Source organism: Mesitornis unicolor, unplaced genomic scaffold (genome assembly GCF_000695765.1).
Source record: "Mesitornis unicolor isolate BGI_N332 unplaced genomic scaffold, ASM69576v1 scaffold25263, whole genome shotgun sequence".
Taxonomy (NCBI): domain Eukaryota; kingdom Metazoa; phylum Chordata; class Aves; order Mesitornithiformes; family Mesitornithidae; genus Mesitornis; species Mesitornis unicolor.
In genome coordinates this window covers 20,445-35,383 of record NW_010177058.1, presented here as the reverse complement: position 1 = coordinate 35,383, position 14,939 = coordinate 20,445, and the positions used below count along the sequence as shown (strand labels likewise).

General features: G+C 38.9%; 1 protein-coding gene across 1 annotated transcript in view; it reads right to left on the bottom strand.

Moving 5' to 3' along the window:
- Positions 1-4,579: 4,579 nt before the first annotated feature.
- The window catches only part of NISCH (nischarin), a 29,518-nt gene continuing 19,158 nt past the window's right edge, over positions 4,580-14,939 (bottom strand). Inside the window, exons 14-21 of the mRNA XM_010181941.1 lie at positions 13,693-13,814; positions 12,773-12,828; positions 10,242-11,558; positions 9,644-9,818; positions 8,330-8,483; positions 7,402-7,530; positions 6,311-6,472; positions 4,580-5,335 (exon numbers count right to left, since the gene is read on the bottom strand). Of these exons, the coding sequence (XP_010180243.1) occupies positions 4,707-5,335; positions 6,311-6,472; positions 7,402-7,530; positions 8,330-8,483; positions 9,644-9,818; positions 10,242-11,558; positions 12,773-12,828; positions 13,693-13,814 (2,744 nt within the window). The 3' untranslated portion in view covers positions 4,580-4,706. The remainder of the gene's footprint in view (positions 5,336-6,310; positions 6,473-7,401; positions 7,531-8,329; positions 8,484-9,643; positions 9,819-10,241; positions 11,559-12,772; positions 12,829-13,692; positions 13,815-14,939) is intronic.

Genomic DNA, 14,939 nt, shown 5'->3' with positions numbered 1-14,939 from the left:
GACGCTCTTGGTACAGAGGCTAGGACACAATTTGTTTTTTTTCTTCTTTTTCTTTGCAAGTTGAAAGGAATTTTAAAGTTTGCTGATAAAAGCAAAAAAACAGAGAGGTCACACAGCAAATATACAAACACACAATGGTCCAACACCAAGAAAACAGGTAGAGCTGTCTAAGCACAATGTTGTAGTGAGTTTTAGGAAGAAATTACCGCAGCTGCTCACATCCTGTTAGTTCGAAATCTAGAGGGGCAGCAGTACAAATGTCAGTACATGAGTGCTGAAAGTTCTGGCTTATTTATTGCGATTGACTCCCAGTTCCTTTACACATACTCCTGCAGTGAACGCCAGCTACGTACCTCTTGGTTTTACTTTTGTACCTTTCCCATCTATTAAGCAGTACTCTGGGACTGTACTGTCAGGCACCAAATTCCCCACAGATACTCAATGTGAATTAGATGTCTGAACAGGCTGAGCTATTCAAGCTTTCATCTGCTTACATCAGCATGACTGAAGAAGTAGTGGGTTTTCCTATGGCAGTGCTCTTTATCCTTCATGTGCTGTTATCTATAAGGGATAGAAAGGGCCTATAAAGTGCTTGACCAAAGCTATAGCCAACAGTTTGCGCTGAAGTACGTGCCCAAGAACAGCACAACAGATATGAGAATTGGGATCCCACCGCATTTCAACAACTTTACAGATGCTGGGAGAGCTCATAATCCCCTCTCAGGGACTCTAGAGCACGACAGTCTAGTGCCCAGCTTGCCAACTCTGGCCATTACTGTTTATGCACCTATCCTGGTGGGTTTTTTCAGTGTTGGTCAGTCTTTCTTTAGCACCTTCTTGGTCCAATCAATTGGTTTTACATCCCCTCTTTTTCCGTATTGATTTTCAGCTTTCTGAGGGACTAAATGCCCTTCATTATCAGGTAGACAGCAGGAAACAGAAGTTTGTAGTTTATCTGCTCTAAACATCACGCTTTTCCTCACGTTTCTGCTTCTCCACCTAAAATCTGAGATGTTTGAAGACTGGTATCACAGAAGCAAACTTTCTGACCAGAGATATTTAAATAAAAAGAAGCTGCACTTTATGTTACTTTTGCTTTTTAGAGAAACTCTTTATCAAAGCTGACAAGAACAGGAAGGTAAGTCAAAGGGGCTCATGTAAACACATCACTGCTCAGTACATCTACAGCCAGGCAGATCACAGAGTGCTGTAAAAGCAGCATGGGAACAGACACAGGACAGACAGGATGCAGGTCAGGCTGTCATTTCTTCTTGCAAAGAAAACAGTTTAGCTCAGAACAGCACCTTCTTTACTTTCCTTCCTAATGAGATTAATTCACAATTTTTCAATTGTAATACAAGGGAAGTTTTCAAACCTTTGGTCAGATCCTCAGCATATGATACTGAACATAAATAATTGCATGAGTCTTCCTAGGGTGGCACACATCTACATCAGCTGCAAAGTCAAACTATAGAAGTCCAAGATGGTTTAGGAGATACCTTTTAGAAAAAGGTGCTCCCCACCTGCCTATGCATGCATCAGCTCATCACTTCAGCTACTCGGAGACCGTCTTCATGCTGAACAAGGTTTGGAAGCTGTAAAAGATGTGAGTATAAAGGATTAGCAAAGAAAGACAAATAAGCATGCAGGGCTTCGCAGCACTTTTGCAAGGAGAAAGGAAGAAATCAAGACTTTTGTGACCACAACTGCTTACAAAGCTACTTCATTTCACAGAACTTTCCGTAGAAACCAATTGTGGAAAGCTCTGAGAAATCTTTATGAACTGAAACAATCTGCCAGTTCATAAAGTTCAATATGAAGGACTGTGCATTTTCAAGACTCATTTAAATAAATCCCTATATTTAGAAACATCAGATTACATTAGAATCAGACAATAAAGACAACAGGCTGGTGCTGAGGAACGAGTGTGAATAAAACTTTTCAGCTTAACATTGCAGTTAAATTAACAGAACTTTGCACTTACTAAACACTAACTCCAGCAGGTTTTAACACAGGCAAAAGAGCCTGCGTTTTTTCTCCAGGTAAAAATGAAAAAGAGCTGAAGTGTCAGGCAAAACATTTTACTTTGCATAGCTCATGCTCTATCTAACAGAGTCAGAAAGATTATTTATTGAAAAAACTGCCCTGGAAATAAACAATTCTGATCACATCATAGATCAGATACTTAAGGGAAAAATCAAGAAATACTGCAATAGGTACCCGATGAATTATTGAACATTTTGTTCATCTTAATGTGATCAGTGTTTACCAAGATCTCAAGGGGGAGCTGTACCTGTTTCCTGGATTAATAATCTAATCCAAAGGGACAGATTTCATGTTTTAAACAGCTGTGGACTTAGAAGAATTTCAAGTTTAATTACAGCTGTGTTCTTAACACAGTAAAACCTGAAAAGAGATCTAGGCTGTTTAAACGAAGTAACAAGCAGGGGATTATCCTTGCTTACTCTGGTACACGATTCTACGATACACACAAGCGTATTGAAATACATTTGAACAATTGGGTTTTACAAAGCATGCTTAGAAACAGAACTCAGGTCTGTCTCAAGCACAGAGCATCCCCCAGGGCAGGCCTCACAAATAAGATGGAAACAGGGCTGACTTATCCAGAAACAATGACAAGTATAACCTCTGGTGTGAGAGGCAGAGATAATCTATTCACGTTGGCTCAAATCCCAGGCATTTCCAAACGACTCATTACAGATTCCCATTGCATTCACTTAAACCATAAACCATATTTTAAGTGAACTGTTTATCTGTTAAGTTCTCAAATGCCTGCAGATCATTCAAGCTACCTCAAGCTCAAGTGTTACCTATGAGAATTAACAAATAAGCGATTAACAGAGCTACTTCCAAAAGAACTAATGAAGACCTAAGCTTTTAATTATATTATCCCTAGGATTTTTATTTCAGAAATTGTGTTTTTCTAGCCAATGGCAATTAAGCTTAAATGAACGTAAGTATCCTTGAGATTTTGGGGAACTGAAAACCTCTGAAGTACAAGAAAATGTAGTTTTCCCCAAGAGTCTACAGTACCTACCTTAACTGTTCAGTTTGGGCTAAGCTTGGGAGGGGCTGGGTTTCCTCTGCTAAACTGTGAGCAGAGCAGCACTCAAGTAATGCTCCTCACCTCTGGTTGCTTAGGGAACTCCACTGCATCCTGCAGCACCATTTGATGTTGGCTGCCTGTGTCTTTGCTATGTGTGTCTTTGACTGCAACTTTCCTGGCACCTGGAGCCCAAAGAGCACATCCAAGCTCCTCCTCAGCATGGAAAAACACTTGATAGAACCACTGAAGTCTCAGTTCCACTGGGGACTTGCAATTCTTGGAGAAAACACAAAACTTTTTTAGACCAGGCTCTGAGCAATCTGCTTGAACTCTGCCCTGTTTTGAGCTTGACTGCTGGACTTCCAGAGGTCTCTTCCAAACTAAATTTTCCTGTATGTTTTTAAGGAGCATCAATAGTAACCAGCATTAGCTGACACATATATATGAGAACTGTCCTTCCCTTCTTAATCCCAGTAGATACAGAACACGTTCTTCCAAAGTCTCAGTATTTGTCTTCATAATCGTGAGTAGGCAATTTACTGTCATGGGGGAGACTAAAACTTGTTCGGCATGGTAAGATAAAGATGACAGCTTAGAAAACAAATCCCCAATATATGATGGAGAAGCAAAAGTACTTGAAATAAATCTTCCTTAAATTGCATTTAGAAGCTGCAGATCCTCAGTTTCCATGACTCAGGTCTATTTCTGGACCAGTACAAACTTGCTATAGCAGAATAAACTATCTTCTTTCATCTTGCTGCATATTTCACACTTTATAATACACTCTAGGAACATAATATGTGCCACTGAACTGCCATATGGTATCCTGCAAACACAAGATAAACTTGAATAAAGACAAGGCCAAAAGAAAACTGTCAAATTATACTTTATTTGTATCGACAAAATAGGCAAAAGAAAGACTTTGTGTTCAGAGATACAAATTCATTATTTGCTGACAAAATGCTCATATACCCATGTTGGGTATTTCCACTTTCAAGATGATACTGAGTGGATCTTTAACAGGCGATTTGTCTTTATCCTAGGATAAGGAAAAAGAATGCCCATGAAACTAATTTCATATGAAAATCTGTCACCTGCTTGTGGCTCAAATTTTACTGCTAAGTTCATGATTGGCAGCAAATAATTACATTTGGCCTCGAGGAAAAACATCTGTAAAACTAAGATCATTAAATAACAAGCATTAGCAGCATACCCAAAATATTTCTTATACAAAGAACATTGCACTTGAACATACACAAGCATTTACCCTTATTTACACATTAGAATTTGTATAGAACAGCAAGACTGATATATACAGAAAAAGAGCGGAAACCTTAACAGCCCTAGACGACAGCGTATCTAGTGTTGACTCCTTAATTTTTCCATACAGTTTCCCAGGATGTCTCATGGTTTTTTTTCACTATAAACTATTGCATAAAAATAGACTTTACAAGAAGTTCAGTCCCCAGTTAACACTTCAGAATATTTCTGTGTACGATTAAATATTCACTACACTAGGGAGCAAGGGAGTCCAGGTCAACTCCTTGTTAAAAAACAAACAGAACTTGACAGGCGCTATCTATTTAAACACTGTGCTTTATCTTATAATAGATATTGAAATCACTGAGCTGTGCAGTAACTACCCAGTGAGTTCCAGAGGCAGTTCCCTACCACACAGGATCTCCCACTGTCTTGCGAGCAACGAAACTAATCTTGCCCTACTTTCTGCACTTGGGATAAAGATGTACCACTGAATCTCTCTGCTCCTGCTGCCTTTTTGTTTAGCATTTCCTGCTGGGGCACTATCAGTTTCTCCAAAGTGATCCAGTGTTAAATTCTGCATCAGATCCTGATTCTGAACATCATCAAACACAAACGTAAGGGCCTGTGGATATGTCTGATAACCCATAAGTACTCTATCTAAATCTCGGATTCGTCTTCCATCTGCAAGCTGGTACTTATCTCTCTTTGGTGGTTCCTTAGCAAATTCAGGTAGTGGGTAACTGATATAATCTTCATCAAAGAGGAACAAATCAGAGCTGGTTAATATAAGTGTTTTAGGTTGAAGCGAACTAGTGTTTTGAACCGATCCTTCAACGTGATTTACTTGAAATGCCAACACATATAGAAGAATGTTGAGGGACTGAAGATTAGTCAGACCATCCATCTTCTCTGCCACTAGAAAAGCAAGGTCCCCAATTTCCTCTTCATTTGGATAGATAAATTTTACTCTGCTAGAGTGAATCAGTTCATAATTCTCCATTTTTCCTGCAAGAAGCATACATTATTATACTTCCATTTAGTACTATACAATACTTTCTTAATGCATTAATATAAACAACAACCTCTGACAGCTGCAGCTACAATAATTCAAGTTTTTTTAATCTATTAATACATGGTTTTACTGGTTTTACAATACTGGAATAATTTTATTTGGACTGCAGATCTCTACTGGGGTCTCTTCTTGTATTACCAACATACTTTTGTGCAGATTCCTAACCATGTAACTAGGAATACAGCTGGATTCTCCTATCGGAGGTTATCTACCTCCCTGCCAGCTGACAATCTCTGCCTTCTTCCCACTCTCCAGTTTTGAGCTCACTGAAAGCATTACCATGTCACTGAACACAAACAAAATTCCTCATAAAGGATTATGACTTCTCATTAAACATTGCACTTTCCTAGGCTTACACTGCTTCTCCTTGAAACAGCAGCAGTAACAACCGTTCCTCACAAAAAAGTAATTTATTTCATGCCTTCAACTGGCTTCAGAATTCTAAGCAAAGAAGTTTCACCTGGTATTGGAATTGAACCTAATACCCTAAAGTATAGTTTTCACTTCAGTACATTCTCACAGAATTACAGGATTCTTTTATTTGACCAAGCAAGGACTTTGCTACCTTTGCTGTTCTTTGATGACTTACAAGACTTTATAGGTTAGGCTGAAACTTGCAGCGGAAGCTACACCAGTGCACACCCCAAAATACTGTATAGGAAGTGCTGTTCCTGCCAGACCCAAGAAGCCATCACTAACTTCACATGTGCAAGACTGCTTATATTTAACAATTCTGTTCATTTAAGGCACATGTAAGGTAATTAAAACCAGGTAAATTGGTTAAAGTATCCAATAGGAAACAATTGACACATACATTTCCCTCAAAAGTGCTATTAATTTGCACATTTTAGATTATGCCTAAATTACAATGCCTAAATAGCTCATGACGTGTAGAAAAGATCATTTACCTGTGTTTTTACTCCCAAATTCAGAGTAGAAGTCTTTATCTACTGGTTCAGGTGAAGGTGTGCGTTCAAGCAATGACAGAACTGCCATAAGCTGTTGCATGAAGGTATGAGTGTTGTAACTGTCTCTTGTCAGGCAGGTAACTATATGATCTGCAGAGTGTCCTGAAAAGAAGACAGAATAGAAACCACTCACAAATCTGTAGGTGGCATTAACATAATTTCTTCAAACATGCAACTCACTAAAAAAAAAAAAAGATGTTGTGCAAGGGTTATTTTATTTCCCTGGAAAAGAATAATAGAATCCTTACACATCTCTCAAAAATAAAGAGCATAATTTCTTTTGATTTAAAATACCATGTACACTTAAAATTCACCTGTGACTGCTTATTGTTTGTACAGGCTCAACCTTACCATCATCATCTAAGTACAGTTTATCTTACAGAAAAAACTGCCCTGAGTTTTCTTTGTGAATTTGTTACATGTAAGGTCACTTTAAATCATTTCCACAAGAGAGATTCTCCCCTCTGCCCAAAGTCTAAAATGTCTTCTAATTGTGCTGAGAACACAGGAAACATATGGCTCACGTGTAGTGGGACTGAGGCAAAGCACCAGCCCAGAAACTTTACCCATGTTACTTCCATTAAATTTAAGTTGACATCATTACCTTTGGTAAAACTTAAGGAGTCATTTTCCATCCAAAAAGTCAACTATCAACTGTGCATTTTGCAACATGGGCAGTACCTTGACCTTGCTGTTTAATGCAAGCCAAAGCCTCAGAACAAGAAGGAAATATTTAGATGCCCATTTTGATAAGTTTTTAAGACAGGAGAATTTTTAAAAGCACCTGTGGGACCAATTAATTCCTTGACATTAAGCTTCCCAGTTACCTCAATTACACAATGTTGCAAGAGTATTACCGGCCTACTGGTACAGCACCACCAGAGGTACGTTAATGTAATTTCTTTTAGGAAAAAGAAGCTATAATCTGCTCTTCCACCTCATCACTAATAAGACAAGACAGGAATCCATCTAAGACAACACTAAACAGACAAAACAGAACCGGAACAAATTAATGCACAAGACGTACTCACCAGTAATTCGGAAGTACTGGTCAAACAGCCCAACATTTACTGACTGCAGGTCATTAAGTTTTAGCACAAAGCAGCAAGAGAGGTGGAAAGAGCTATTTTCACAATCTGAGTTTTCTTTGTTCCAAAAATCTGTCGAACAACAGAGTACGAAGTCAAAAGAAAACAAGAATTTTCTTCTTTCAATAAGCATAAATTTTATAATCAATCTTAAACACGTATTACACTTGAAGGATGACATTAGGAAGAAGGTGGGAATAACAGCTAATAATTTCTCAAGCACCAAATATAACTAAGTCTCCTTCTTGGCAGTGTTTAAGCATAAATTTTATAATCAATCTTAAACACGTATCACACTTGAAGGATGACATTAGGAAGAAGGTGGGAATAACAGCTAATAATTTCTCAAGCAACAAATATAATTAACTCTTTCTTAGCAGTGTTTCTTGAAGTAGCCACAGACTGAAATCAGCAGATGCATTAACAAACCACTCTCGTAAACTGAATAAACAGTACATTGTGAGTTTCATGACCTCTTGAAGTAGCCACAGACTGAAATCAGCAGACGCATTAACAAACCACTCCCATAAACTGAATAAAAAGTACACTGTGAGTTTCATGACCTTTCGCTTATTTTGTTTATGAAAGAGCCTTTAGCTGCCCAGGTGATGTTAGGGACCGTGAAATGACATCTGAGAAAAGAACGGAGAACAGCACATGCAAGCACTTGTTTGAGAAGCAGCCATGACTCTGATTCCTGAACATAAAAGCCTCATGCAAGTACTTTGCATACAGCAAACTGTGCCACTCCCTCCCTCAACTAGGAGGTGCAAGTAAGAGGACCGACCAAAACTGGTACTTAAACTGAAGACAAATGTACAGACATGGATTAAGTCAGTAACCTTACTACAGGATCAAACAGCCATCTTACCTGACTGCTGCTTATCAGCATGAACGAAAGAATCATCCAACAGAAAGTAAATAGCTTTTGTTGAGAGAAGCACACAAGCCATCACTTCCACATTTGGAGTCTTGTAAAACAGAACTGAAGACCACATGAGATGTCTCAGCTCCTCATTTTCCACCTAAGATTTAAATCATATTTCATAAATCACTTGCACACTTTGGTATCTCAGACATCATCTTAGAGGCAGTTTTAGACAACTAGAAAGACAATTTCAAGCATCTGAACATGCTATAGTCAAAGAGCAGAAGTGAATATAATAGCAATCTATTGAAAATGTCTTGTGTTTATGTAAGAAAATTATTGTTCTGATGTGGTCTAATTATTCCTTGTTTTCTGACCAAAAGTAGAAAAGAGAAAAGCATCTGGTGCACAAGAGACTTCCTACAACAGACACTGCAGACCATTTTAATCAACAGATGAGCAGTGTGCCTCCCAAGCCTCAACAAGTCTACTGAGCCTTCTCATGCTGCTGAGGGGTTGGATTCAGAGACCCTTGAGACAGAAGCACTGCTTGCCACTACTGCTGCTGTTCAACTAAGCATCTTCCCAGCCCCTAGCTTGATGAGCTTACTGTGAATCCTCAAATGAGTGACCTGGCTCTCTTTATCAGCTTCTTGTGTGAAGAGAAGCAAAACTTACAACTTGTGCTTACTTAAAAGATTTGGAAGTGAGGTAAGGGAATAAAAACCCCACACCTCTACTCCTCAATAAGCTTTTCGATTGACATTTGTACTCAGACTACAATGACACAAGACTTAAAAAGCCGTAACATGAAATTAAGGTAAGATTTTATGTTTCCCACACAGACTATATGGATCTGTTATTCAGAAATTAGGTTTATCTGTTCATGTGTCTGGAGTCCCTACAGCCATGCGTATGTGTTGCATTCATGCACTCAAAACTACACAAGACGGAGTCAGGACACATTGATGTAGCTAGATACCATCCCAAAATAATTCCACTCCTGTAATTTTATTTCCTTCTGTCACTTAAAGGAAAAAGGAGAAAAATTCCTGGAGTAATCACGTCTTCAGGACATACACTAATGTACTCTCCTGTTCTGTTTCCAAGATCCTGAAGGCAAAGTATGCCTGGCAGGATCCTAATCGCTGTAGCGGGGAACCCAAAACGGAGTAACACAAACAGGTTTTTGACAAAAATGCTTCCAAGTTTTGCAGAGCCTACCTTTTAAGTTTGATCAGGAAAGTTTTTTAAAGTATTGTCTACTACTGAAAGGCCACAAGCTATCTTTTTATGCACCTGGGCTAGGCACAATACCTCTGCAATGTTGCCATGGAAAAACTCAACTAGAGCATTTCCTTTCAGCCCAGCCACATACTGTAGAGACACAGAAGCACGAAGATGAACAGGAATCTGGTTATCTTCTGTTAACTTCTGCGTAAGAAATTCAGATGGATATAAAGATGACAGCATCAGATGAGGCTTGCAAAAACTAGAACAGATCCAGAAAACACAATCAAAATTTAAGGAAACACACAGCGCTTCCCCTACAATGCTTTGTATTTAATTCCGAAATTATGAACGGGCAACCTGTATTCTTAATAGATTACTTTAAATAATTTCTCTTGAACATAGCAGTCAATCTGCCATGACCCCAGCCTGCAAGCACATGAAGTAAGAAGTTTCCTTCCATAAGAAAATACATTTTATATTGCAACCTTAGAAGAAAACAGAAACAAAAATGGTAGACAGGTACAGTCCAGGATAACCATTCATACATACTAGAGACTACCAGAATGAAAAATACTTCATCAATACTACAGGCCAGAAACAATTACAGTGACAACTGTAAACACACTGACCAGGCCACATTAACTTCAGCACCATGCAACAGATCTTTTCTGGGAATTGTTACCTTGCTGACTGACCATGTCTGTCTGCTTCCACAACGTGATTCCTTACAGGATCTGATTTGTTTGAAGCTTTCAAAATAATAATAGTCTTCACATCCTGCAGGAGTGTCCTTAAAAGGCTGTAGATTCTTAGGAAGTGGAATTTCTCATGAGGTAGAACAAACACTGCAGTAACAAATCTGTATCCAATGAGCAACTCCAGCACATGCCCATCCAAAAATGAGCCCTTCTGCTGGATGGAACCATGAGTCGGATGCAACACAAGCGATGCTAATGGAATCCTGTTCAGCTTAAATAAACTTCTTGAGTCTTCTGTGCCTAGCCATTTACCTGGCAGTAAACTGAAATCCACTTTTACTATGTACAAATGCTGGGGCGTTAGAAATATCCAACATGGATGGACCACACAGGGACCCTGGTCAGAAGATTTATACACTGAAGAATAAAGTGCAGAAAACAAAAATATTTTTGACCATTCTTTGTTGTTGCCAGCCGACTCTGGTTGATGCAAGATCTTCTGTATATTGGTTTTATTCCCATAAACAAGATATGCTGGGAAGCAGCCTTTTATTTCAACACCTTCTGCTGAAATGCAATTCAATTCCATAAGCTCACAGAGAAACTCCTGGAGGTTTGCTTTTCCACAGTACAATGTGGAGCTTGGTAACACTGATGTGTAGTGTTGAGAGCAATACATGTGTAAACAGGAATAAAAGTCTTGAAGGTTCTGGGAGTCTGAAACAATAAAAAAGCAGTTGTCACTGTTTTTCAGCTTCAGTGTTAAACAGATTTCTGGCAGGAGAAAGCCAAATTCTGTTAGATCAGTATATGGAAAACATAGTGTTAATTTCAAGGCAGAAGGGATGTGCTGGCAATTTCTTTTCAGTTCCTGATGAGGAATCTCAAACACAGCTAGCATATCATCAGTCAAAACCAAACAGGAAGCGAATTGCCTGAGTCCTTTATGAACGTGAATAGAAAAACTCCAGAGAATTTTGACTATGTCAACACTCTCCACTGCTACGTTGTCAGATGACCGAGTATCCGAAGTAGCGCTGAACTCAAAAGTCTCATCTCCTTCATGAAGTCCCATTTCAAAATATCCACCTTCTTTGTCTGTGGTTCTGGAATCACCCGGAGGGCTTCCTTTATCCTCTGTAAAGGAGGGGGGTGATCTCTGCACAGTCTGCACTATCAAGGCAGAAAGGTGCTGTATAAAATCTTGGTTTGTGGCAGTGTATGACATACAATTAAAAGGCAAGATGACTGTGTTACAGGGGTCAGGAACCACACAGTGTTCTTCCTCTGAATGATCCAAACTTCAAAAGAGATAACAAGCAACAGTAAGAACAAGCTTGAATTTAAAAACAGTCATAACTACCTACAATTCATGGTGCTGCTTCTCAACTTTGAGGCTTACTCATTACTACAGTTAAATCAGTGTAATTTTGTAAAACATCTTCATACTGCACTGTCCTGGTCTGACCTAAATAGTAATTTTCTAATTAGTGCTTTTACTTTTCAGCTCAGTCTCTTTCAAGTGGCTGAATTTGCTGAAACTAGCACTGTGTCTTTCCAGTATGTGCTGCTAGAAGATAAGCTCAAGGCCAAGTGTCTCACCATGGGTGCTGTGTCTGTGCCTACGATGAGGGAACCCAAAACTGACCAATGAGGTATTTCATCCCACACACGTCACACTCGGTATAAAGCCGAGGGATCACGAGGCTCTCAACCCTTCTTCCATCTTGGAGCCCTTCCAGCTCGGACCCTTCTGTCCATCTCAGTCCTGCAGTGGCCGAGGTCTGAGCAGGACCCTGCTGGTTCCTCTGCCTCTGATCCTGATTTGTGTGTTCCTGCATCAGCTCCCACTGCTGCCGAGTTTGGTCTGGGACTTTTCCAGTGCCCTGCTCTGCAGAGCCTCTGGTGACGTATTCGTCATTGAGGGGAGGATTTTATATTGGTTTTGTATATATTTGTACATACTTATATGTATTTTGTTATTTTTCCTATTTACATTATTATCCTGTAGTATTAGTATTGTTTTATTAAACCTGTTAGCTTCATTTTCCAACCCGTAAAGTCTCTCTCCCTTATTCTCTTTTCCCTTCCCTTCTGGGGAGGAGAGAGGGGTTAATAGAGAGCGTCTGTCCAGGATTTAGTGGCCAGCCCAGCCCTAAACCACAGCATGCATACAGCCATTTGTTTTAAAGGCTAGTAACACGTAATTCTACCAAAAGTAAAAACTAAAATGTTGAACTCATCTTCCATTTCCCAAATCCAATAAGAATATCCTTGTAAGTTAAAGCACTTTACAATACAGCTATTGCTGGTTTTGAAACTACCAACTACGTTCCAGGGTTCAAAATTTATTTTGTTTTAAAAAAAACCCAAAAAATGAAAAAAATAACAACAGAGACAGCAGGCAATGAAAGGAACTGTTCTGCCTTAAAGGCCAGGTTTAAAACTGCAGCATCCACTGTTATTACCCAAAAGCTAAAGAGGATTTAAACCAGAACTCAGGTATCTAGCTTACCACGTATGATGATCACTTCCATTCTCTTTGCACGAATCCAATAGAGAGGCAGGTGCCTAAGGAGAAGATGAAAACATCAGGAAGCTATCAACTACTTACAGCTGTTGTCACATTTCAGTATGCATGAAAAGCAAAGTTAATGTTGGCTCTTGCTTTATAAAGCTGGCCAACTCACTGCAAAGTCCTGACTGTTGAACTCCTGGGCAGCTGAGCAGCTCTCCATTGAGGATCCTGAAACACTCTTTATTTTAGTTAGGTCATTCAATTAAGGCAGGAAAAGAATGAACTCTGCTGCTGACATAAGAACAGATCCACCCTGTGGCCCATAGACATTTCAGCACACTACATATTTTTATTGAAGTGAAGTGAGGCAATAAGGTAAAGGAACCTGATGAAGCACAACTACACTGGTAGCAAAGGAAGAGATTCCCCCAGGTCTTGCTGCTTCATTCCTTGAAGCCACGCACAGACTGTTTCCAATACAACAAATGAAATCACAACGCAGAAGTTATCAATCAGCAAGAGTTTGAAGGACACAAATTAAGCCCGTTACCTGCTGAGAGGGAGACAGTTCATCCACTCTACTAGCAAGAGAATCGCCTTCCAAAAACTGGTATTGTAATAAGACAAGACAGAAGTCTTACATTCAGTATCTAAGTGGATATTAAATGACACGAAACTAATACCAGGTAAGCACCTCAAAGTCATCACATAGTGACAGCAATTCTCTCCAACTCCGGTAAACTTGGATTATGCATTTAATTTACAAGATGGACCAACCCCTTCACTCAAATTTGGGGCTACCTCTGAGAGTCAAGAAAACTTTGCTATTACCTTAACAACAGAAGTTTAATATCAGAAATATGCTTGCAAAAACACTTTTAAAGATACTATAAGCTAAACAGAAAGATGGCAATTACCTGATTTTTACATCTGGAGTCTGGCATTTCAAAGCATCTCTGGGGAACTGTATGGTCTGCAGGAGTCGAACCACTGGATCGCAAAAAACTGCTGGCTAGGACTGTTTCTTCACAAATTATTTCTAGAACAATATAAACAGCTCTCTGAAGTAAAGCCAAAATGAGTGTTTAATAGTATATGCCAAACAAGTGAAATTAAAATTGTATAATCAAGATCTGAACACAAATCATTCAAGCTAAATTTTATCTTCACATACTAGCCAGGACCAAACAAAAGCAGATAGAATTTTAGTCTAATTACAGCAGTATCTTTAACTGCACTAGAAGTCACATTAGACTACTAAAGCTCACTTTTCAAGCTAACAGCCAATTTAAGTATCAAAATCTGGTTTAAGCATTCTTCACATGATATATTTTTAACAGAACTAGTCACTTTTGTTAATACTAACACTTATTTTACCAGAGCATTGCCAGGCTCACAAAAACACAGCAGAGAATGCTTTGGAAACTGCAGCATTCCCTCAAAATTCTGTAGGCATCAAGTGAACAAGTGTAGTATGTATGTAAAACCTTCAACCAGAATCAGGTCTGGTCCCTCAAATGCCACTCAAGACAATTATCTCATCTTACTCAGAACCTTTTGGAAGAATTCAAAGCTGAATTATCAGTAAAAACTTCTGATGAGTGCATATGAACCAACATTCTGAGGGATATTCCTCTTTATGCCTGTTTGATATTCACAGCATCGCGCTGACGCAGCAGAGCAAATCAATTTTCAGTATAACCACTAAGCCAGCCAGCTCAGGGATATAAACATGCACACTGTAATTTTGTTGTTTATGTGCACGTTTCTGGCTTGAGTTTAAAAACTTCTCCATCATCTTTATGGATGACGATGACAACCATCTCACAGTTAGAGGAAACAAGAGGTATTTATTACTTGAACAAATACTGTGATAGCAAGAAGGAAACTCGAATTGACAGGAAAAGCAGACCACCACAGCATTATTTTTGGTTTTCTGCTTCCTATATAAATATTTAATCTTTTTCCATAAGCCATTTGTCAATGACATGTAGTTTGAATAATATGTCACGGAAACAGATGGTGTCTAGAAAAACTGCAGATAAAACAATTAATAGAAATAGCGTATCAGGAAATTAAACCCATTATTCAAGACTTAAAGTTTAGCAGTAAAACGAATTGCCTAGCACATTTCCATTTTTTAAAATAGGTTTCTCAAAATCAG